This window comes from Sarcophilus harrisii, chromosome 1 (assembly GCF_902635505.1).
Source record: "Sarcophilus harrisii chromosome 1, mSarHar1.11, whole genome shotgun sequence".
NCBI classification, from domain to species: domain Eukaryota; kingdom Metazoa; phylum Chordata; class Mammalia; order Dasyuromorphia; family Dasyuridae; genus Sarcophilus; species Sarcophilus harrisii.
Window position 1 is genome coordinate 702,208,873 of NC_045426.1, and position 24,981 is coordinate 702,233,853.

At 44.3% G+C, this 24,981-nt stretch overlaps 1 protein-coding gene across 1 annotated transcript in view; it reads left to right on the plus strand.

Annotated features, from left to right (window-relative positions):
* MYO18B (myosin XVIIIB) overlaps nucleotides 1-24,981 on the plus strand; it is a 305,294-nt gene that overhangs the window by 88,343 nt on the left and 191,970 nt on the right. Inside the window, exons 13-20 of the mRNA XM_031948810.1 lie at nucleotides 2,519-2,609; nucleotides 5,828-6,020; nucleotides 8,926-9,006; nucleotides 10,592-10,739; nucleotides 15,353-15,512; nucleotides 21,436-21,619; nucleotides 23,146-23,341; nucleotides 24,366-24,475. Of these exons, the coding sequence (XP_031804670.1) occupies nucleotides 2,519-2,609; nucleotides 5,828-6,020; nucleotides 8,926-9,006; nucleotides 10,592-10,739; nucleotides 15,353-15,512; nucleotides 21,436-21,619; nucleotides 23,146-23,341; nucleotides 24,366-24,475 (1,163 nt within the window). The remainder of the gene's footprint in view (nucleotides 1-2,518; nucleotides 2,610-5,827; nucleotides 6,021-8,925; nucleotides 9,007-10,591; nucleotides 10,740-15,352; nucleotides 15,513-21,435; nucleotides 21,620-23,145; nucleotides 23,342-24,365; nucleotides 24,476-24,981) is intronic.

Sequence of the window (24,981 nt, forward strand, 5' to 3'; positions counted from 1 at the left end):
TCCAGCTCTGAGATTCTTTAAAAAATAATTCATTTTTATTTTCATTTCCAAATTCTCTCTTTCTTCCTCTCCTCCTCCCATACCTATTAAGAAGGCAAGAAATGTGCTATCTGTTATATATACGAAGTCACATCAATCATATTTCTACACTAGCTACCAAAAAATAAAGGGGGAAACTATGTTTCCCTCTGCCCTCTGAGTCCATCAGGAGATGGATAGCACATTTCATTCTGAATCCCTTAGAGTTGTGGAGGATTTTTGCATTGATTAGAGTGGTTAAATCTTTCCTAGTTGGTACTTGCAACATTGTTGTCACTGTGTACAATGTTCTCTCGGTTCTGTTCATTTCACTTTACATCAGTTCATATAAATCTTTCCAGGTTTTCCTGAAGTTGCCATCCTGCTCATTATTTCTCATAGTTTAATAGTATTGCATTAAAATCATAGACCACAACTTGTTCAGCCATTCTCCAATCTCCATCACTTCTTTGTCACTGAGCTGCTATAAATAGTTTTGTTTATACAGATCCCATTTCCATTTTCTTTGATCTCCTTGGGGTTTAGACTTGTAGGGATATTGTTGGGTTAAAGGGTTTGCACAATTTTATAGACCATTAGACAGTTCCAAATGGTTCTCCTGAATGGATGGACCAGGTCACATTTCTACCAATGGTGCATTAATGTCCTTGCTTTTCCATATCTCCTTTTTTTCTGTCATCTTAGTTTGATGGGTGAGAGGTACTTACCTCAGAGTTGTTTTAATTTGCATTTCTATTCTTATTAATGATTTAGAATATTTTTTTTCATAGTGATCAAGCTTTGATTTCTTCTGAAAACTGCTTCTTCATAGCCTTTGACCATTTATCAGTTGAATAATGGTTCTTATTTTTTTTTAATTTATAAATTTGACTTAGTTCCCTATATATTTGAGAAGTGAGACCTTTTTTCAGAGTAATTTGTTATGAATTTCCCCCAATTTCTTCTTTTTCTTCTAATTTTGACTTTATCGGTTTTGTTTATACAAAAATATTTTAATTTTCTGTAATCAAAATTATCCACTTACCTCCTGTGAACCTTCCATTTCTAACTTGGTCATGATCTCTTCTTCCCTTATCTATAAACTTAGTAGGTAATTTTTCTGCCTCGAGTTTCAGTGATGATTTTTAGTAATACAAGGTTATCTGTACTGGAATAACGCAACAGTTCTCTCTTTTCGTAGATTTTAGATATATTGTATTCTCATTAATACTGAAACTTGGATGCTCCAAGCAGTCATCATTTCATCATTAAGAGTCCTCAATTCACCAATATATAACCCGTTCTTTATGAAAAGGTCTTTGTGAGATGTAGGACAAGAAAATTATTTATTCTGTGGTCAATGTAGTGATGAGTCTCTTTGACATTAGCTAGGTCAGTCCTCAGAGAACAATCATATATTTCTGGGTCTATATTTGAAGCCTTTCCAGTTTGGCAAGATCTGGTCAAGATTGCACTCTATGGGTAGAGCCTTGGAGAAGTTCTACATATAGAGTACAATTATTCATACTATGATGAAGCCTTAGAGGAGAATTAGAGTGGAGATTTCCACTACCAGCAACAGCAGCAGCAACACCATCATCATCATTAGCAATGCTACCCCCATCACTCCCATCACCATCACCACCTTCATCATCCTCACCACTACCACCATTCCCAAAGTCATTGAGTCAACCATGAATCCTCTGCAGCAACTCCAACACAGAGTCACCTAGTATTTGCTTGAAGACATCTAGGGAGAGGAAACTTATGGCCCCAATCAGTCAACCCACACAAGCATTTATTAAGCGCCTACAAAGTATCAGATGCTCTACTAAGCACGGGGAATACAAATATGGAGAATGAAACAGTCCCAACTTCCGAGGAGCTCAGGTTCTGCCTTCCAAAGTAGCTCTTTCTCCTGTCAGTTTCTCCCATTTTTAAGACCCTTTTGGATGTATTTGGTCTTCCAATTTCAGCCTATTCCATCATTTGATGTGTTATCCTCTAAAAATAGAATTAAATCCTTATCTCTCTTCATTATATTTCCTCCGCTTCTCCCCTTTGTTTTGAACTCCTGGAGTGTGATGGAAATGATCCTTGTGACATGAATCCAAAAGGCTTTGGTGGGTCCCCAGTTCTGCCATCACATGGCCTCCTGGGCCACATTTTCCATCTTTGGTAAATTGTAATGATGATTCTTGTTTCTTGAAGTTGTTATGGGAATCAGGCTTTGGTCAGTCAGGAAGCACTAAGTCAGTGTAAAAAACCAACAAAAATATGGGTAGGAATTCAGTTGAATGGAAAGGGAAAACACCGCGGCACAAGACAGACCACAGGATGGACAAAGGCTCAGTGATGGGAAACTGCAGGATGTGTTCAAGATGTAGCCCATAGCAGAGTTGGGCCAGAGGGTCGAGGACATGGGAGGGTGGGAGAGGAATGGAAGCTGGAAACAAATGGGCATGAGGTCATTCCTGGTCCTTCTTCTCGTTTGTTGCAGGGCCCAAAATGACGGGTGTGGAGTGTGTGCAAGGCATGGCTGCGGGTCTCTATGAAGAACTGTTCACTGTCATAGTGTCGCTTATCAACAGGTATGGAGGCTGCATTGGATAATGTTCACCTCTCTTCATCATGGTCTGGGGCAGCCAGATGGGGCAAGGCAGGGAGCATGGGGATTGGGGTTAGGAAGATCTGAATTCAAATCTAACCTTAGATACTTACTAGCTGTGTGATTCTGGGAAAGTCCTTTTATCTCTACATGCCTCAGTTTCTAACCTGTAAAATGGGGATAATAATAGTACCTACCTCTTAGATTGATGAGAGGATCAAATAAGACAATATTTGTAAAAACCACTTAGCACAGTTCTTGGCACATAGGAGGCACTATATTCACAAGTCAACTATTATTGTTATTATTATTGTGGATGTGTAGTTAGCCAATGGAAGAACTAGGTTTCTTCCTAAGCCCCTTTGACCCTTCCTGAATGAGCTGAGGGGTGGCCTTGGAGCACACACTGGTCTGTACATTGCTGTTCACTGGGAATCTTTTATTCTGTTATCGAATTCAGCCCAAGAAATGCTCACTCTAGGCTGGGCACCTGAAACAAAAAGACAAAATAAAATCGGCTCCTGTCCGCAGGAAGCTTCCATTTAATTGAGAAATTTAAAAAAATATATAAATTAGTGCATATTCTCCTAAGCCTCTGGGGTAGATCCCTGACTTCTCACACCAAGGAACCCACTCAATTGAGTTCAAATATTATTAAATACCTTCTGTGTTCAGGGTATACTTGGGGGTGTTGGAGCCATTGAGATAAAGGATAACACAATTCCTGCTACTAAAGATGGTGTCACATCAGCACAGAGAAGATAGCACCAAAAAATTATAAAAAATAACAATAACAATACATAAATATATTTAAATATACAAATAACTAATAAATAGAATAATAAATATGGCCACCAACAATAACGACAAATAGCATTTATACCAAATTATAAATAACAAATACCAAAATAATAACAAATAGCATTTATGTAGTGCTTGAAGGTTGGCAAGACACTTTACAAATATTATCCCATTTGAAATAAATATAGAATATATATACGAAGAACAGATGACCTGTGCTTGTCAGGGTAGTTAGTCTACTAACTGACTAGCTGAGAAGAAAGCTGAGTTCAGAGCCAAGGAGACCTCAAGTCTTCAAGTTCCACATCTGAACCTTAGGGACGGTGACCCTGAGCAAGTCACATCCTGGCAGACACTTAACACTAGGAATTATCGAGTAGATGCAGACATGCATTGGTGGAGAGCATTTCCTCCTCTGGGAATTCTTGATGTCTGTGAAATCCTAGGTCCATTCCAAAACCACCAACCCTACACAAACAGGAAGGAGCAAAAGATGCCACCAGAGGGCTGTGTGATAGGGAGACAAGATGAGATGTGTCCTCCCACAACTGTTACTAGCCGATCCATCCAATGGGTCAGGTATCTTTTCTGAGCATCTTTAGGGATACCTTGGCTGCAGCCATTTGTTTCTACCCTCATGTCCTCTTTCTTCCTGACCAGTGGCTCCTCTTTCTTTCTATTACAATTTCTCTCTCGCTCTCATTTCCTTCTTCCTTCCTTCCTTCTCTCCTTCTCTCCTTCTCTCTTTCTTTCTCTTTCATTCTTTGCTTTCTTTTGTTCTTTCCTCCCTTCCTTCCTTCCTTCTCTCTTTCTTTCTCTTTCATTCTCTGCTTTCTTTCATTCTTTCCTGCTTTCTTTCTCTCTTTTTCTTTCATTCTCTGCTTTCTTTCATTCTTTCTCTGCTTCCTTCCTTCCTTCCTCTCTCTCTTTCTTTTTTTTCTCCTTTCTCATTCTCTCTCTCCCCTCCCTTCTCCCAACAATACTTATCATGGTGGTTGCCAAAGAGGCTGTGATCCACTGACTCCTCCCATTATTGGCCTCTGGATTTACTGTCACTTACAATTTAATAAAACATTTCTGCAGAGATGAAGAGCAAATGTAAAAATGCCCATTTAAGAGATAAGAAAACTGAGGTCCAGAGAGATGGAATGATTTTCCTCAAAATCCCACAACACCTCTCCAATAGCTCCAGGTCATAGCCAGTCTTCTTGGCCATGGTCTTTCTTCTCCCCTGCTGGGTGGCTCTACGACCCTTTACAGACCACTCAGCCATGACTTTATGTCAGAGGAAGGGGGCCTGGTTTTGCATCTGAGTTCTGGAGGGTTGGAGGCTGCAGGGCCAGACCTAGAAGGAGCCTTCACTTTGGCGACGTCCCGGGCACTGGGCCATTCCAGCCTCTTAAGTAATTCTGACAGTGATCCAGCGCATCAGGCTAGAAAACATATGTTTCAACAAAGTCGTGGAGATGTTGCAGCTTTTGTGGAGCTGCCGGGAAATCACCAGAGGTAAATCACCAGGAGTGTGGAGCACAATTTCCAAATCACAGCGTTTGTCAGAGGCTGCAGAGATGCATCAGCAGAATCCACCTCCAAGGGCTTTCCTGTCTACTGAGGACCTCTCCTTGGGGCTGGAGAGTGTCCTTTAGGACAGTAGAGATTTAATTGTCCATGTGCTCATTTGTCTATTCATTTATTCCTTCCTTCTTCATTCGTTTGGAAAGTTGAGCGCGTGTGGGCTAGTAGGAAGAGCACTGATTTGGGAGATAGGACTCAGGTCCCATCTTAGTTCTGCTCTTTCCTAGTTGAATGATCTTGGGCAGGTCAGGTTCCTTTTTTGGGGCCTCAGTCTCCCTCCTCTTTGACGTGCGATAGATCCTGTAACCTAAATAAGGTTCATTCACCGACTCCTTCGTTTTCTGAGGCCCAGAGAGCAATGACTTTTGCAAAGTCACACACATTGTATAGAGCAGAATTAAGATTAGTATTAAGGTCTCTTATGCTAAGCTGTAGAATCCCCGACCCCGAGGAGCTCACATTGGGAGATGCAGTTCATTGCTAGCTGAGCCCAAGAACAGTGACTCAGGTGTCTCCCTGTCCTCGCAAACTGATGTGGAAATTTTTAAATGGGTCGAGGAAGTTAAGCTTATTCTCAGGGCCCAGATCTGAGTTCCAAGGGGAGAAGAATCAGCATGAATGTAGCCAGAGACACTAATGGATAAGGTTGGAAACAAGGGCTGCTCTCACCTACCTAAAGCTATGCTGAAACCTCCCAGGTGCCCGATTCTCAGAAAGGACCTGGGAAAGGCCAGTCCCAAGGCCCAGGGGAAGCTCCTTCCACCAGGTGATGATGGGCTGCCATCGCCATTTTTTCTGATACTTCCCTCCCTCCTCTTCCCCCAGGTCCTTAGCTTCCAATGATCTCTCCTTGTTCTCCATCATGGTGGTGGACAGCCCGGGCTTCCACAACCCCCGGCACCAGAAGAAGGAGCGGGCAGCTACTTTCGAGGAGCTTTGCCACAATTACGTCCACGAGCGGCTGCAGGCCTTGTTCTTCCGGAAGAAGTTTGAGGCAGAAGTGGAGCGGTATAGGGAGGTGAGGTCCTGGGTAGCAACCTTGAGGATATGGAGGGTCTTTAACTGTGTTTTCCTGAAAGGATGAGCCAGGAGGAAGAATGGGAAACTTTTCACTGGTTTCAAAAATTCTTCTTTAAACTCCATTTCCTTTTTTAAAAAATGGTTTCAATATTTTTTTATGATTATTATTATTGAAGTTTTTTATTTTCAAAACATAAGCAAAATAATTTTTCAACACTGATCCTTGAAAAACCTTATGTTCTAATTTCTCCCCTTTCCCCTTTCCCCTACTCTAGATAGCAAGTAATCCAATATAAGTTAAACATAGTAAAAAATATATATATTTAAACTCCATTTCCAAGAGAGAGTATATTCCTTGAGGATAAGGGATCATGGGGGAGGAGCCAAGGTAGTGGAGAGTAGATAGGTCTTTATCTGAGCTCCTCCTGGTGTCCCTCAGATCAACACCAGATCAAGTCTCTGAGCTGGTTTTGGAGGGACAGCACCCACAAATATTTGGGGTGTAACCAATTCCCAGCAGAAGATATTTTGGCAGAATTTCGGAAAAGAATAAGGGATCATTCATTTTTGTCTCTATATTCCCAGAAGATGGCATATAGAAGGTGCCAAGTGAATGTTTGTTGAATGGTAATTAAGTGTCCCCATCTTAGCTCAAGAACATAGGATAACTCCCTATTATTTATGGAATCAAACTCTTTTCTTATTCTGCTCAATTAAAAAAATTAGTTGATGGATCAGGTGCACAAATAAGTGATGTCACTTATTTTTGTATTGCTGTTATCTCCAATCGTACCTATCTTTCATTCTCTAACAGTGAATTGTAATTTGTAATAGAAAAAACATAGTTGAACAAAACCAACTTGCCATATAGCAATCTTGTCTTACAGACTATTCTGCCCACACAATGTGGTTCTATCCTATATATTCAGCCAGCCAAGGACTATGTTCCTTTCCTTGACACCAGAGTGCTGGGCTTGGCCTGGTCCACGTTGGGGAGTGCAAAGATGTTGGGTTAAGTTAATTCCTGATTTAAGAAAACTGAGGAAAAAGAGACATACTCATGATTCAAGGTATTGAGGATGACAGCCCTGTTTGCCGTTTGTTTAGTGGCGTGTGGGTTTCTTCCGCTTGGTTAGCCTCTGACACTGAACAGGAAGACTTTCTGAATCCAAATTTGTGTCTCGAGCTCTAGCTCTGGGTACGTTGGCCTCTCCTTTTCCTTCCAGCCTTGCAAGGGAGAGCTGTGGGCATGCAGTCAGTTTGCCCGGGGAAGCCCCAGCAGGCTCTGGGGTCACAGAAAAGGCAGGTTCCGGGACTGATCGTACACCCTTGTAGAACCCTGGGAAGGCTGGGACCTTTGGCTGGTTTTCTAAGTGTTTCACTTGCCTTGATTTATTTCAACATCTTTTGTGGGTATTCAAGCCAAAAGCCACTTGATTCCCCATTGCCCTCATAAGACCCCCCAAGAATTTCCTGGGCGACAAAGTCTTCCTTGTACATGTACTTCCTTGCCCCAGGACAAAGATAGCAGTTTTCCAAACATATAGGAGTGTGCTTTTAGGCATAAGGTAAGTTCAATAAGCATGCTGTCTTTAAAGAAATAATTGCCCTGAGATTGGCTTATGTCTTTACAAGTGAAGGCTAGTGAGGCAAACCAAACTAACTAGTAAGCCTGGGATGAGGGGGCTACCCAGCTTGCCTTAGGATTCTGGGAGGATGGAGTGAGAGAATGTAGCCAAGAACAGAGATCACAGGGGACCTCTGGTGGCCATTTCTTGATGAATCTCTGAGACTTAGGAAATACGTTCAATAAGCATTTATTAAGCTGAGCCAGGTGCTATCCTAGGCCCAGAAGATTCAGACAGAGCTGAAAAGAATCCCTGACCTCAATGAACTTAAATCCTTTGGGGAGGATAGAAAATGGATACAGAAAATAAAATTAAAGGACTTTGGAGAAGAAGAAAGAGATGGATAATTGGGTGTAGGAGTAGGGATCAGGAAAGCTTCCTGGAGAGGGAAGGAGCTGCCCAGGGCATCCAGAGCGGCACTTGTCTGCTTCAATAGCCCTTTGACTCATGCATGCTGTTCAATGGGATTTTGTAGTAGGAACTCCTGGGTAGGAGTCAGGGCCACTAGGCGCACAAAGCATTGGGCTTTGAACCTGGAAGATTCATCTACATGAGTTTAACTTCCACCTCAGATACTTAGCTGTGTGTAAATCACTTCATCCTGTTTGCTTCAGTTTCCTCATCTGTAAAATGAGCTGGAGAAGGAAGTGGCAAACCCCTCCAGTGTCTTAGCCAGGAAAACCCCAAATGGGGTCACAGAGAATCAGATATGACTGAGCAACATTGTCCTGGCTTCAAGGTCAACATCCTAATGGTCTCCATATTGCTTCTCCACAAAATATAACTAGTGCTATTAAGCTTACATTGCCACCAACAGGATTGGGATGGAAAATGGCACCCATATCAATGATGAAACAAAAAATAGACCCCGATATACTGAACCAGGAAAGATACAAAAGAAGCTATGGTCTCTTTGAGCCCCGAGAAAGAAAAGTGTAATTTTGCTTGGGGTGGGTAGCCTCAGAGGGAAGTAGTGACTGGTGAGTGAAATATTGGTTTACACCCTTCCCATACTAATATTGCTGGACTTGCAGAGATGGGTATGGGGGTTTCCACAGGCTTAGAGAGTATGGTCATTTGAGGCTTCTAATATTGGTAGAGTTGGACGGGATATATTCAGAGACGACTGGTTGTGGAACATTGATCTTTCTCTCTAAAGGCTTTCTACTGACAGACACAAAGCTAAAGAAAGCCACGAGTTAGATGTCCTTTTGTCCTCTAGAAGTTTATTGAACATCCCTATCAGATATTCAACTTTTAAATACTGTCTTCTAGGAAAAGGTGGCGGTTCCTTTTGATCTCCCAGAGTTCTCCCCAAGGACCACGGTGGCAATCATTGACCAGAATCTCTCCCAGGTGAGAAGCTGAGCATCATGGGTCCCAATTCTTAAAGTTGCTTCTCTCCCTCCCTCTCTCCCTTTCTCTCTCTCTCTCTGTTTCTGTTGTTTTGTCTCTGTCTCTCTCTCTATATGCATATATACCAATATAGATAGATATCTAAATCTATATCTTCTCTTTCTATATATTCTCTATACCTCTAAGCCCAATGCCTGACATGTACTAAGCACTTGGCATTCATCCATTTTTTCCCTTCACCCATGACTGGCATCAGATTTCCAAATTTTCTTTTTCCTTTTCTTTCTCCTTGCCAGGACACCCTAGAAGAACCCCGGGTCTTCTGGAGACAGTTTTTAGTTTTACTTTAGGCAATGGTTGGCTAAGCTGCCAATTGAAAGTCTTCCACTGTCCATCAATCTCTTCTGCCCATTTGACATTTTTATTGCTCTTCTCCAACTCTCTTTCAGTTTTCTGAAACTCTGCTAAAGTCATTCATTCTCCCCTTTCATGTGTTCCCTGCTCTTTGCTGTGCCTTGAATTTCAGTTCTGTGAACCATGACTTTCCCACTGCTTTGAAATAAAATACCCTCTCAGAGGAGACACTATTTTATTTGAAGGAAAGAACTTGGGGCTCCTGTGGAAAGAGTGTCATGAGGCATCACGAGGCAATAGAAACGGCCCCGAGCCGGGGATCAGAGGAAATGGGACCATATCTTAGCTTTGATATGACCTGCGTGACCTTGGACAAGTCACAGAATTTATGAGCTTCAGTTTCCTGATCCGTAAAATTGACTAGGTGACCTGTAAGCTTTCTCCCAGCTCTAAATTTCATGATTTTTGACTCTGCGTCTGGAAGTTACCTGGGCCATTGGGTCAAATCCCATTCATTTTGTTGGGGAGAATGACTCAAGATTCGCTCCACTCAGTCTGGTGAGGAAGCCGAGTGAAAGACGGGAACCGGAATCCCATTGGGAAGCTACTAACTTTCAAACCATCATGTAGATTTTCAGACTCAGTTGTTGTGTTGGTTGGTTTTGCTAAATTGCTTTTTTTCCTCCCTCTTTCTTTTTAATTCTGATTGTGATGTGGGTGAAATGAAAATAATGTTTTAAAAAAGCCTGGATAATGGATTAATTTAATTAATTAAAGCAGTGATTGATATTTAATTAAAAATAATTAATGATCATTTTGATGCTTTGCCGTCATGCCTATGGATTGGTCAGTATCCTAGGGCTTCTAACTTTCTACTGACCTGGTTTTTTGAAACCTGGGAAGGTCATTGCAAAACCTCACATCTCAGGGTCATCCTTTTAGTGACTTAACCTTTAAGGAAACCAAGTTTCTCCTGGAGAAAATTTAGCTAAATTTTCTTGGAGAATTGTCTCCATGATCTAGAGCTCCGAGAATGGCAGACGGCTGTCTCTTGTGAGGAATCCATAAATGATTTTGAAAAGACAGAGTTGTAGGCCATAAGCTTCAGGAGTCCAGACCAACACCTGCCCTTCCTCTGGCAGGATGGAAGAAGAGCTAGTCCCAACCCATGGGGAGTAGCCTGACCCCCAGGTCCTCTCAGCAGGCTTAAGTGGGGCTGTCTCCCTGCCAGGTGCGGGTTCCAGTTGCGGGCCAAGCAGAGGAGCCCAAAGGCCTTCTCTGGGTCCTGGATGAGGAGGTCCAGGTCGAGGGCTCTGGTGACAGTGCTGTGATGGATCGCTTGTGTTTAGCCTTTGAGAAGAAGGAAGTTGGCGCTGATGGTAAGTGTGTATGTGTGTGTGTGTGGGTAATGGAGCAAAACTATATTTTGCTAATAGCTATATAATATATAATATTATATATAATATAATATATTATAATATATACATTATATATAATATATAATAGCTAATTTTGCTATAGCAAAATTATATTTTGCTAATAGCTATTTAATAGCTATATAATATACAATATTATATATATTATATTATAACGTTATAATATATATAATAGCTAATTTTGCTATAGCAAAACTATACTTTGTTAATGTCATCACTAGACATCATTAATCATTCATTTGTTTGTTCATTTGTTCTTTTTATTCATACAGTTGAAGTTATCACTGACCACCTGCAGGGGACTAGCAGGTTTCCAAAGCTATAAAGTAACTCAGTGGGCCTGGATTCTAATTCAGCCCCAGTCACTTCTTTAGCTATATGACCTTGGGCAAGGCCCTTCACCATGATCTACCTCAGCTTCCTCATCTGTAAAATGGGGACAATAATAGTACCTACTTCCCAGGGTGGTTGTGAGGCTCAAATAAGATAACATTTAAAGCACTTTGCATAGTGTCTGGCACATAGTAGGCCCTTAATAAATTAAAAAGTCTAGAGCAGCTCGTTGGTGTAGTGGATAGAGCACCAGCCCTGAAGTCAGGAGGACCTGAGTTCAAATCTGGTCTCAGTCACTTAATCCCAATTGCGTCAGAAAAAAAAAATAAATCAAAAAGTCCGTTAACAAATTGAGTGACAATTCATTGAGCTCAGAAGGATGAATATTGTTATCTCCATTTTATGGAGAAGGAAACTGAAGCGGAGAGAAGAAGTGTTTATGATCTTTCAGCTACAGTGAGAGGTGGATTCAAGGAGGGTCTTCCTGACTCCATGTCTGCCTCTACTAGGTCAGTGAAGTAGAAAGATTGTGCAAAGACACAGCACTCAGGCTCTAGGGCTGGATGGGAGCACAGAAGCTACTGACTCTAAATGCATCATTTGACAAATGAAGTAACTGAGGCAAAGGGAGATCAATGACTTGACTGTAGTCCTGGAGGTAGTGAGTTTTAGAGGTAAGACTTGAATCCAAGTTCAAATTTAAACTCATGAGCCAAGGACAGATATAAATGCTGTACAATGATAGAAAGAATAGGGAGCCAGTGAGGCTTTTTGAGCAGAGGAGTACCGCTGTCGGGATTTGCATCCCATGTAGTCCCACTAAAGTTGTACTCCGATGCTTCATAATGAACCCTGATGATGTATCTCAGGCTCAGCTGAGCACTAGTGTGGGGACATCCTGCCGAGCGAGGACAGCAGAGCTCAGCGACAGTTGGTGATGGACTGGAGGTGGGTGGCTGTTCTGTCTGCCCTTTGTAACTGCGAGCTCCAAAGTCAGCCTAAATAGAAGCTTTGTCAGGTTGTATTTTAGGAAGCTAATGACGATTGCCGCTAGATGGAGGCCTGATTTGGGGTCAAGATAGTCCTGGATTCAAATCCTACCTAAGTACATTCTCACTTAGTGTCTCTGGGATGTCATTTAACCATTCAAAACTTCAGTTTCCTCTTCTGGAAGATGAGGGTGATAAAAGCACCTTCCTGATGGGGTTATTGTGAAGGGAGGATGACCTATGCAAAGTGCTTTGGAGGCCTGAAAGCTTAGTAAGTGTTTGCTATAATAAAGGACATTTACAAGGTCTTTTAGGTTTTCCTCCTTAGCTCCTCACACCACCCCTGGACAGGGAGAGAATGGCGCTCTAATGGAAATCATTGTTCCCATTTTACAGATAAAGAAACTGAGGCTCAGAAAAGCTAAATGACTTATAGGCGATCACACAGCAGATCAGTTTCTAAGGTTAGATTTGAACCCTGAATCCCGGCCTAAGATTCTCAGGCATGCTACCATGAACAGTCAGATTTAAGAACAGATGCGCTCAGGGATTCAAGGTAACAAAGAAGCCTTAGCTTTATAGCTCAGGACTCCAAAATGTACTGAGTGTCCCCGGGGCATTTAAAGGGATTTGTTGAACATGGAGAAACATGCTTGTGCAAAAAGCAGGTGCACCTGCAGGGGAGAGGAGGATGCAGGGAGCCTCCTGTGGGGCCGAGCCCCTCCACCTGCTTAGCAGCTGGCAGCTTCTCCAAAGCTAAGTGGCCCTGTCCTCCAGGATGGCCACCTTGGAAGCTTTGTCATTGTCCTGGGGCGGGGAGCTCGCCCGACCCTGGCTGTCCTCCCACCCCCCATCGTTTCACGTCCCCATCACAGCTCCCCGAGCTGCCCGCAGCAGTGTAGAGTCCTCCCAGCTCTGGGAAGAGGATGACCCTATTCTGAAAAATGCTTATTTTGCCCAAGGTCACGGGCAGGCTTTGAAGGAATTTCGAATCAAAGGCTGAGCAGAGATTCTGTGAGTTCTGTTGGCCGGTTACCACAGACCCCCTCGGCTGAATCCAGCCAGACCCACGGACTTCTCAGATTAAATCCCTTTGCTTCAGCATGATTCCGAAGCTCTTTGAAGCCCGTTTCCCAAGTCTGTCTCTGGAAATCTCCCCTGATGGGAGTTCCCTGAAATACTCTGCCTTATATAAGTACCGGTTTGCACTTCTTTGTTCATCCATCTCTCCTCTAGGATCCCTTTTGTGGAAGGCCCTAGGAAAGTTACCGCATGCAGGTTCCAGGCATTATGTGGGTTCAGACTTGCTCAGCCTCCTGTCCCATGAGCCCACATCCGTGTCTTTACTTTTATTAATAACTGGAGGACACAACTTGGAACATGAGACATTGGCTCAAAAGGCAAAGCAAAACAAAACAGAAAAACAATATATGCAGGGTACAGTCCCACAGGTTACTATGCTGTCATGCAGACACACATATAGGACATTCAGGATTAGGAAATACTATATTATTATGCAGACACATATAGAACATTGAGGATTAGGAAATACATTAGGAAATACTATATTATTTTGCAGACACACATATAAGGCATTGAACATTAGGAAATGCTATACTATTATGTCGACACACATATAGGACATTGGTGATTAGGAAATACTATACAATTATGCAGACACATGTATACAGCATTGATGATTAGGAAATACTATATTATTATGCCGACACATATAGGACATTGATTAGAAAATGCTATACTATTATGCAGATATACAGATAGTGTAGAGGACCACAGATATTGGGGAACTCTGAGAAAAGTATACTTGAAGCAAGGATACTTATAACAAGGTGTTTACTCAGTATGAATGATGAGACAATGTTTCTCTAGTTCACATATACTTAGTACTTAGCATGGTGATGTAATGGTTCTACAGTTGGCACATGCTCAGTGTGCTGTAGTGATGTAATTGTACTAAAGTATATAAGAGCCGAGAGGACTTGAAATAAGCAGACTCGAGTGTATGTGTGTGTGTGTGTGTGTGTGTGTGTGTGTGTGTGTGAGCTCAAGCTCAGACTACAGTGAGATCCTCCAGAAAACCATCCTGGACACTACAATATAGGATGTTGATGATTAGGAGACACGGTGATGATTAGGGAATACTATACTATTTTGCCGTCACAGATTTAACATTAAGGATTAGGAGATACATTAGGAAATGCTATACGATTACACAGACACACATAGAGGACACTGATGATTAGGAAATACATTCCCCCATAGGGAAGACACAGACATGAAGGGGAACGCAACGCCCCTTATGGAGAGCACAGGGTAGCATTTCTTCAGTGTTGCCGAATCCTTGAGCTCCTCTGATCGATCTGTTCCCCGCTCCTCGCCGCCCTCCCTCGCTCTCTGTCATCCTGCTTCTCTTGCATGTCTCCAATCCCAACCTTCCGGTTCCCACTAATTCCGGGTCTTGGGCTCTTCAGGGATGCCTACTGCTGGTCTCTGTGAGGGGCAGTGGCTAGGAAGCCTCTCCCTGACAAGAGCCGTCGGCATTGGCTCAGTGCATAGCTGGCCTGATAAGCTACTGACCCCAGCCAGGAGGTCAATTAAAAACGAGAGGAGGCCGGGATTGTCTTTTTTTCTTGAAAGTTTTTTCCTTGTGCTCTTGGTCTTGGACAGCTATCACACAGGGATCAAAAATCCCTAGAATTCTGCTATTCTTTAGCAATTAGTGATCCCTACACTTCCCTGCCCCTCAATTAAATCATTGGGGTCTACTATGTGGACACTTAGAATGCAAAGATGAAAAGCAACTCCTTTTGCCTCCAGGGGACTTATTGCTTCCAAGAACCCTCCCAGCTGTGGAAGTAGAATCTGTTTTAGAAAGATTTTCATAAATGGTTAAAATTAAAGGCGTTTTGGCAGAGGAAGGGGGATTAGTTATCCAGGAAATTCAGTTCTGAGGAAGTTATTTGTGGATGGGGAGTAATAGCCCTGGAGTCCAGAAGGCTGGAACTATTTCCTGCCCCCAAAATTGCCATTGATTTACCTGGGATAGCCATCTGGTCTCTGAACCTCAGTGACCACATCTGTGAAATGGGAATTATCCTATCTTTAGTAATGATTTCACAGACTCCAGTGAGCTGCAGTATGTAGAGTACTCAGCAACCTTTGGGATCGTAGGTATATGTTCTCCTGCTGGACACGGCTGTGTCCCTCTTTCAGAAGCCCCCGCCTTCCGCAAGTGTGAGCATGGTTTGCAGTTTGAGATTTCCCACCAACTGGGCCGGGACCCCGTGCGCTATGACCTCAGCGGATGGATCCAGAAAGCCAAGCCCAACCTCTCAGCCCTGAACGCCATCCAGGTTCTTCAGCAGTCTAGGAGGTGAGTCTTATGGGAATGTGCAAAGGGAGGGAATGGAGGGAAGTCCGAGGGGGAGCGGAAGCCCACCATCGCCTCCAGTTAGCAGCTGCTGAGCAGTTTCGGCTGCTCCTGGGGTACATCTACACCCCCACTTTTTTCTGCTTCTCCAGCAATAATAACTGGGTAAATGAGAACCATTCTGGGGATAACAACTCTCCTTAATGAAACAAAGAGCTTTCACTTGAATTGAAACTTGTAAAATGTTTCCCTGGGGCCCCAGTGAAGCTGACAGAGGAGAAAGCTGCCCTTTTTTGGATGGTGGGGGAAGAGGAGAAAAAAAATAACTAAAAATGGCTTTTCTTCCCTTGTTTTTCATTAAATGTGAAAGGAGATGATGTGGCTGGAATCACATTTATGGGCATTTTGGAACTGGGACTCGTAAAACTGAAATGATGTGTTTTGTAGCATTAAAAAAGAGCAGGTTGCTCAGTGGTTAGGCCATTCCAGAGGCCCTGGCCCCCAAAATGAGCTCGCAGTGAGACCGGCCCTGGGAATTACAAAAGAATAGTTTGCAGCTGATGCTCAATCTGTGACAGGCGTCATTGGGACCATGGCGTGTGTGGTACATTGTGGAGTGAGTTCCTGAGGATCTAGGAACACTTTAGTATCATGGGAAGAAAACTGGGTTGGTGTTCTGGCTCTATTATATGATATGAGAGACCATTCATCCCCTTTGTGCCTCAGTTTCCTCATCTGTTGTTGTACATTGGAATAAGTCCCCTTTCCCCGCCGAGCCTGATTTTTCACCTATAAGATGAACATAGTAAGATGATTTCTCTCAAGTCTCTTCTAGCTCCAAGACTGTACAACCGCAGCCAAGTTATTTCCTCTCTCTAAGTCTCAGTTTCCACAACTATAAAAATAGCTAAAACTTCTAGAGCATTTTAAGGTTTACAAAGGACTTCACAAATGTGATCTTAATTGATCTTCACTAGAACGCTAGAAGGGACTCTTGTTATCTTTATTCATTTATTATCCTTATTTTATTCTATTAATAAATTTTACAGATGAGGAAGCTGAGGTAGAGGTGAAATAACTGGCTCAGGGTCACATAGCTGGTAAATGCTTGTGTCAGGATTTGAACTCGGGTCTTCCCACTAAATCTAGTTCCCCATCCACTGTGGCTTCTCTTAATTTCACAGTTTCCTGCGGAAGAAGAGAAGGTTGTGCTGGATGATTGCTAGAATACTTAGAGGACTGGAGATATTGGGGAACCCTGAGAAAAGTATACTTGAAGCAAAGATACTTACAGCACGGTGTTAACCCAATGGGATTGATGAGATAATGGTTCTCTAGTTCACATATACTTAGTATTTAGTGTGATGTAGTAATGGTTCTACAGTTGGCACATGCTCAGTGTGCTGTGGTGATGTAATGTTCTACAGTTGGCACATGCTCAGTGTGCTGTAGTGATGTAATTGCACTAAGGTATATAAGGTATATAAGGATGATTTGAAATAAGGAGACTCGAGAGAGACTCGAGTGAGAGTGTGCTCGAGCTTGAGCTCGAGCTCAGACTCCAGACTTCAGAGAAAGCTAGCCCGGACATTACAAAATACCATAAGGGAAGGGTCATAATTCCCATTTTAAATTTGAATTTGAATTTGTTTTGTTAATTGAATTAATTGAAATTGAATTAAATTTAAATTTGAACTAGACTGGCTCAGTGGATAGAGCACTATGCCAGGATTCAGGAAGACCTGAATTCAAATCCAGCCTCAGACACTTCCCAGCTGTGCCAGTTATTATTGTCATTATGATAAATTGTAGTTCATAAGGGTTAGGTGGGTTTTTTGGCTGTTCAGGAATTCCTCTAAGGGAAAATGAGCATTGATTGCTATATGCAGAGTATTATTGTTCTAGGCCGAGCATAGGAAAATAAAAATGAACAATGATTCCTGCCCTCATCTATTGGGCAAACGAGGTATTCCCAAGGGGCTCCATCTGGTGTTTTTGGGACTGAATGAATATCGACCAACCCCACAGCACAGAAAGGGTTTGCTTTTGTTGCTAGGAACGTATCCCAAGAAATACCTCAGGGTTAGAATTATGCGGTAGGGGAGTTGTTTGCCTTTCATTGGAAGAGGTCCAATGACTCCATGAGTGATCTCTTGACTGATGAGTAAGTCGGATTTAAATGAGGCGGAGTTGTGCAAAGTCTCCAGTCTCATTCTCTCTTCTAGAATCATTGGAGTCGATCCTAGGCCATCCCCAGTCATGTTAGAGGAGAAGGGGCCCTTGGGTCCTCAGTTGCCCTCCCAGCATCCCCAAATCCCCTTTTTACAGCTGTGCTGAGGCAGCTGCTCCCCCGACCCTCCTTCCTTACATTCCAGATTCTCCTCCCTGGATGCATTCTCTGGGGGCAGGAGCTAAGCCCAAGGAGCTTGCCTCAGCAGACCCTGGAGGGGGAATTAAAAACATGGAGTCTGTAAGGTTCCATTAGGATGCAGCCATCAGCCAAGGGAGGTCTCAGAGACCTTCAGAACCAGAAGTTGCCCCTTCCTCTTCCTCATTTAAGAGAGGAGACAGTATAGGGGAGTGATGAGGGTGGACCTTAGACTCCCAGAGCCCAAGACTGAGTCCTGTCAGCCCTTTACTCCCTGGGTGACATTGGACAAGTCACTGACCTGTCATAATGGTGGCCACGGGCACGAGATCCCCCTAAGACGACAGGGCAGACCCGGTAGGACGGGAGACGGAGCGTGGGAGTTAGGAGCTGAGGATCTGGTTGCAATCTTGTCTGTCATTGACTGTATGACTATAGATATGTCATACTCCCACTCTGAGCCTCCCCTCCTGTGAAGAAGAGCCCAAATCATTGCTGGTCCTTGGGTCAGACTCCTCTCCATCGAGATACAAATCCCCTCATCCCACAGTCTAGCTACATCTGCATTTCCGAAATGGGATCCAAGGCTTTGTTAGTCTCTGTAAATCTGCCATCCATCCAACTTGCTATTAAAACACCTTCGGCTCATTTAGAGAAGACTCATTTTCCTAATGACCCTAATAGCCATTTGGGGCAGGAGATGGAGATGGATCGTGTCTCCCAAGGAAAAGGAGGAGAAGGGCTAATTACAATCTCTGCCCACAAGCGAAGCTCATCTAGATGGGAGCCCCGGGCCCCTGCTTGTTCCTTTTGGCTGGGACAGGTTCTTTCTTGGGATTTATAAGTGCAGAGGGCTTCTTCATGCTTTTCAAAGGATCCTGGGAGATCACCCAGTCTACTCCCTCATTTTTACAAATGGGGAAAATGAGACTCAAAGGGCTGTCTGTGGTAACACAGAGGAGGCATTTGAATCTTAGCTACAGGGAGACCATAAAATGGATCGGTTCAGGGTCCTGACAGCGCTGGGCTGAGATGGGAGGGAGAAAGAGGGCAGAAATGAGTCTTGAGATCTGATTGAATTCTTCAACAAAACTTCATCCCCTCTGGGCTTCTTACTTCCCATCTGTGCGATCGGAAAGTTGGACTTAGAACACCTCTCAGGTCCCTTCCAGATCTCCATGGCTGCTTGTGTGTGTGTGTGTGTGTGTGTGAGAGATAGAGATAGAGATAGAGATAGAGATAGAGAGAGAGAGAGAGAGAGAGAGAGAGAGAGAGAGAGAGATTTTTCCATCTAGGATAACTTGGGAGGTCTGCAGGAGAGGTCTATAATACTAGGATGAGCTCAGTCCTGAAGAAGGGGAAGAACACTAGGAGTAGATATTAGAGGCAGCCAAGACAGCAGCAAGTTTGAGAATTTTCACTCCAGAGATGGTAAGGGCGGGTCAGACCACTGGTCAGAAAGATTACAGAGGATCCTTTGGGGGCACTGGATACAGCTGGTGCTGACTGGCAATTTATCATGCTTAAGCAGTTCTGGGCCACAGCTTGTGATCAGTAATAAAGACACACACATAAAGAGACACAGAGACAGAGTCAGAGAGACATAGAAAGAGAGTAAGAAACACACACAGAGAGGGACAGATAGAGACACACAGAGAGAGATAGAGACAAAGGAGAGAGAGGGAAAGAAGGAGAGAGGGAGAAAGAGACAGAGAGAAACAGAGAGACAGAAATGAAGACAAAGAGACAGAGAAAGGGAGACAGAGAGAGACACAGACAGATACACACACACACACACACACACACACACACACACACACACAGAGTGTCTCTGGTCTCTGATTCTTCTTAGCTGTCTACCTATGGACATAACCAGTTACCTGCCTGGAGCCTCACTTGTAGCATTTGTGTAGTGGGATAAGGTCCATGATGTACCGCTGAGAGGCAGTGTGGGGCAGTGGCTAGGGAGCCACTGAGCATTGGGAAGCCCCGGATTCGAATCCTATCTCACACACATGAGTCACGACTGAACAAGACCCTTAACCTCATAATGCCCTTAGCCCCCGGCCCGACAAGACTCTAGGCTGCAGGTGAGCTTTTCTCAGGTCTCAGGGCAGGATCAGAAGGACTGGTAGTGTTGTTCCTGACATTGCTTGGCTCATGACCTGGATCCTCTGATAGCCCAGCCAATTCAAGTCAACAAACATTCATTAAGCTCCTGCTGTATGCCGGATATGATACTGACTCAGAACAATGAGCCAGCTCCAGCCTTTAGGGCGCCTCTATTCTATGGGAGGGACCCCACTGCACCAGCAGGAGAAGTAAGACTTTTGTCCCTCCTGGTGTAAAGCCCCTGGGGGCAGAGGTGGGAAAAGTGGAATCAGGAAAGTGGGACAGGTCCTGGGGGGGGGCGTCTATCATGATGGAATCATGGATGAAATCTGGAAGGTGCCATGGAGGCCATTTAGACTCCATTTTGTAGATGAAGAAAGCCTAGTGAGTCATGGGAACAAAAATCTAGAGCAGAAGAACTTTAATTGAATCATCTGGTTCAATCACAACTCAATTTACAAATGGGGAAACTGAGGACAACCTCTTCTTTTACAGATGAGGAGACCAACACTCAGAGAAATGTAGGTCAAGGGTTGATGGGGATTTTAAGGACCATCTGGTTCAATTTTTTTACAGATGAGGAAACTGAGTCCCAGAGTGGTTAAAAATCATTAATATCTTGGGGGTCATTTAAATTAAACTTGTTCATTTTACTGATGAGAAAGCAGAGTGATTGTTTAAGGTTACACAGTCTGAATCGAGGGCTTCTGACTCCAGTTGGGACATTTCTAGTGTGAAGAGTCCCGTCTAACCCTAACCCTGATATTCCTCCTCGAGAACTCAAGCTAAGCTCCAGAATCTGCCTGGGGATGGGGGAGCTTTGGAAGAGATCTTGACCTCCCTTGAGTCGGGGTGGGGTTGCTTAACTAGGGAGCGAGGTCTCCCTCCTCTGTGGTCAGCAGTAGAGGGACAAAGAACTGGACCTAAAATCACGAGGTTATGTCTCTGCCGAGTTGCAGAGATTTTCTTACAGCTGCCCCAGGAAGGGAGATGATAAATATTGTTGCTCCACTTTATAGATGAGGAAACTGAGGCATAGATGAGTGGGATGAAGTTCCAACCCTTTCTGCCTCTGGTTCTTCCTCTGTAAGGTGAAGGTGATAATACTTAACAGTCTCTTCCTCCCAAGGTGGTTTTCTGTAAATAGTAAAGAACATTATAAGCTATAAAACATCATAAATGGTCAAGCCCTTTGAAGTTTCATTAAGCACATACTGTAAAGAAGAGCATTTTTTCATGGCGTAAAGAATCTACCATGGGATGACCACTGAGAGTCCTCTTTATGGCTGGAGCCTTCTGAGGCTGCAGACAGGGCACGGTGGGAGGGAAGCCCCCTGCCGGACCTCCCTGCAAGACCAGCTGATCTGGGGCGTTCGCCGTCCTTTGTCCTCCATCCTCCCATCCCTCCACAGCGCCTCTTGATGGCCATCCGTTCCCTCTCCCCAGGGAGGACCTCAGCAGCTTGTTCCTGCCTCGCTCCAGAGTGCCCCCCATCTGCCGGGCAGTGGCCGGAATGGAAGGCTGCTCCCAGCAGGCCTTGCATCGGGTCGGTTGTGTGAGGAAGACGTTTGCCAGTAGTTTAGCGGCTGTGAAGAGGAAGGCTGTGTGCGCTCAGATCATCCTCCAGATGGTGAGCTCATTGCAGCTGTACCCCTTGTGTAGAACTGCAGGAAGCAGCTGACTGAGGAGTGGGAGGGAAGGGGCTCCCCATTGTTGAAAAATGTGGCCACCATTAACTTTGTCACAGTGCCTGAAATTCCACCATCAGACCTTGTTTTAAACTAGATCATTGAAAATCTCCCTTATAGGAATAATAACAAACATTTATGTAGCACTTTCTGTGTGCCATGTATTATGTAAAGTACTTTACAATGATTACTTACTTGATCCTCCCAATAACCCCTGGGAGTAGGTGCTATTATGATCCTCATTCTTTTTTTTTTTTAATTAAAGCTTTTTATTTTCAAAACATATGCATAGTTTTCAACATCCACTCTTGCAAAACCTTCTCTCCCGGATTTTTCCCTCCCTTCCCCTACAGCTTTCCCTAGACAGCAAGTAATCCAATATATATGTAAACATGTGCAGTTCTTCTATACCTAGTTCCACAATTATATGATCCTATTCTACAAGTAAGCCAATATGTGTTAAACATGTGTAATTTTTCTATACATATTTCCGCAATTATAATTTTCACATTTATATTCCATAATTATACAATCCTGTTCTACAAGTAATCCAAGATATATTCAACATGTGCAGTTTTCCTATACACATTTCCACAATTCTATGATCCTCTTCCTACAAGTGATCCAATATAGGTTAAACGTGTATAATTCTTCTATACGTATTTCCACAATTATATGATCCTCATCCTACAAGTGAGCAGAGAATAGGGAAGGAATCTTAGGATCTCACGCTCGTGAGTGACTCGCACCATTTGTGACCTCTAGATTTCCCGACTCCAGGCTCATCCCCTGGGACATCTAACTGACTCCCCACAAAGTGAGGATTTCATGAGACCAAAAAAGTAGTTACATCAGTGCTGGCTATTATGGTTATTATCAACAATAACAATGGGGCTAGATGACCCCTCGTTGGATGGCTTTGGAGGAAGCTTTCCTTCCTGTGTCTGGGTTCAATCTGTCGGCCATTGAGGTTCCTTCCAATTCACCCAGAAGCTGTCGGAAACTAGAGCCATTGTCCAGTCCTTGCTTGCCCTCGCCGTGAGACTCTGAGCGTGTCATAGTTTCCCTTTTCCTCCTCTGTAAAGAAAGGTGATTGAAGTAAAAGTCCCCCCGCTTGGAGCATCTTTGCTTTCCTGTGGTGTGGTTTTCAGGGAGAGGGAGAGCGGTGTGGCTAAGGCTTGTGGGATAGCCCCCTTCCCTTGTGGTCCAGAGCAGGGATTCACCCTTGTGGAGGGACCACCTTGGTGGAGGAGTCTGCAGGTGGAGATGGGGAGGGGAGGACCTGAGAATCTGTGCTCCCAGAGGCAGGCTCTTCTCATTTATCTTTGGGTCTATGGGCACCTCCTGGGGCAGCGCCCATCCCTAATACGAGTTTGCTGAAACAAATCAAAAGTCGTCCCTTCTTTTTCTGAATTAATTTTTCCTGAGTAACACCTCCTCCTGACCTCTCTCTTCTCCTCTGCCCCAGGATGCTTTGACCAATGTGATCAAACGGTCCCAGTTACACTTTATCCATTGCCTGGTCCCAGGATCAGGATGGGAGGACAGAGGAGGGAGCGCTTCCCCGGCACCGGCCGACAGGGAGCCTCCCCTGGACATCTCCATCCTGAGGGTCCAGCTCGCTGGGGCTCAGGTCCTAGACGCCCTGAGGCTGCACCGGATTGGTAAGTGACCCCACTCAATGCCTACGATGACAAGAAACCCCCAGCCCCAAGAGCCCCTCCACTCATGGAGCCGGGATGTCCTTCCAAGAAGGATCAGGGGGTTCAAGCACTGAGCTCGTCCCTCTTTTTGGCAGGCTGAGAAACCGAGGCCCCTCCTTCCAATAGTGCAAAGATTTTTCTATTAGATCACAAGCTGCACAAGCAACAGCCTTTGATTGGCTTCAACAAACCTTTGCTAAGTATCTGTTATGGTCAAAGCAGATCTGGTGCTAGGGATGCACCGTGACCAATCGATGAGCACTTATTAAGGGTCTGCTCTGAGTCTGGCACTGTGCCGGACACCAGGGATGGCAGGACAAAAAGGGAGCAATCCTACTCTTGCAAGAGAGGATAAAGATATCCTTTAGTCATTCAGTTGTGTCGGCTCTTTGTGACCTCCATGGTATATACAGCATCAATCTAAGTATATTTATTTAATATTTAATATAAACATTTTACATTAATTATAAATTAATAGAAATAAATAATCATTTCTATTGCAACCTATTAATTACAAAAGACAATGTCGGTCATGTAGTGATAAGCACTTATTAAACACCTACTGCATGCCAGGCACTGTGCTAAATTAGGGGTACAAAGAAAGGCAAAAAATAAAAGGAACAAGGTCTAACAGACTGTCTGGTTGTCAACAACCAGCCAATTACCAGCCACATACAGAGTACAGGAGGCTAAGGCAATGGCAGCTTGGGGTGGAGGGAGGTGACAAAGGTGACACTTGAGGTGAGGAAGGAAGCCAGCAATAAAAATCCCCCATCCCACTTGGAGGAGCTATTGGGGAGGGGAGATGGGGGGGTGAGAAGGGAAGGGGGTTCCCCCAGGCAGGTTTCCCTGCTTCCCCAAGGCCTCCTGGAATCCCTTCCCTCTGTGTCTCCTAACGATTCGTGAATTATCCTAGTCCAGCCTCAGACTCACGGGACTTTCCAACAGGCTCATTGCCCAGCATCCTTCTGCCTTCCTCCCCCAGGCTACACGGACCACATGGGGTTCACTCGCTTCCGGCGGCAGTTCCAAGGTTTGGCTCCAGCGTTTATGAAGAAGCTTTTGCTGCCCCAGGAGAGGATGGAGGAGAGGAAGGTACCGGATACCACCTGGAGGGACTGGGGCTGGGGAGGAGGTGCCTTGGAAAGCTGGGCCCATCCTGGGAGGTGGGAAAGGGCTAGAATGGGAGCTGGGAGGAGCCTTTTCCAACAAGGACAAGCCACCCAACTGCTCTGAGCCTCAGTGGTCTCATCTGTAAAATGGGGAAACACCCACCTCAGCTCAGAAATGATCATTTATAAAGGCTTGGGTGAGCCTCTGGAAATGTGGAGTCAGGAAAGGGTCTGATGCTGGCCCACAGAATTCCACTGAGAGGCTGTGGAGGCCACGGTCAGGATCTGAATTCTTCCCACCTGCTCATGTTTGCACAAGCACATCCCCATCTCTGGGCCTCAGAGTCCTCCTCTGTGCAATGAGGGGGGTAGAGGAGAAGAGGAGGAGAAAGAGGAGGAGAAGGAAGAAGAAACAGAAGAAGGAGAAGGAAGAGAAGGAAAAAGAAAAGGATGAAGAGGAGGAGAAAGAAAAGGAGGAGGAAGAGGAGG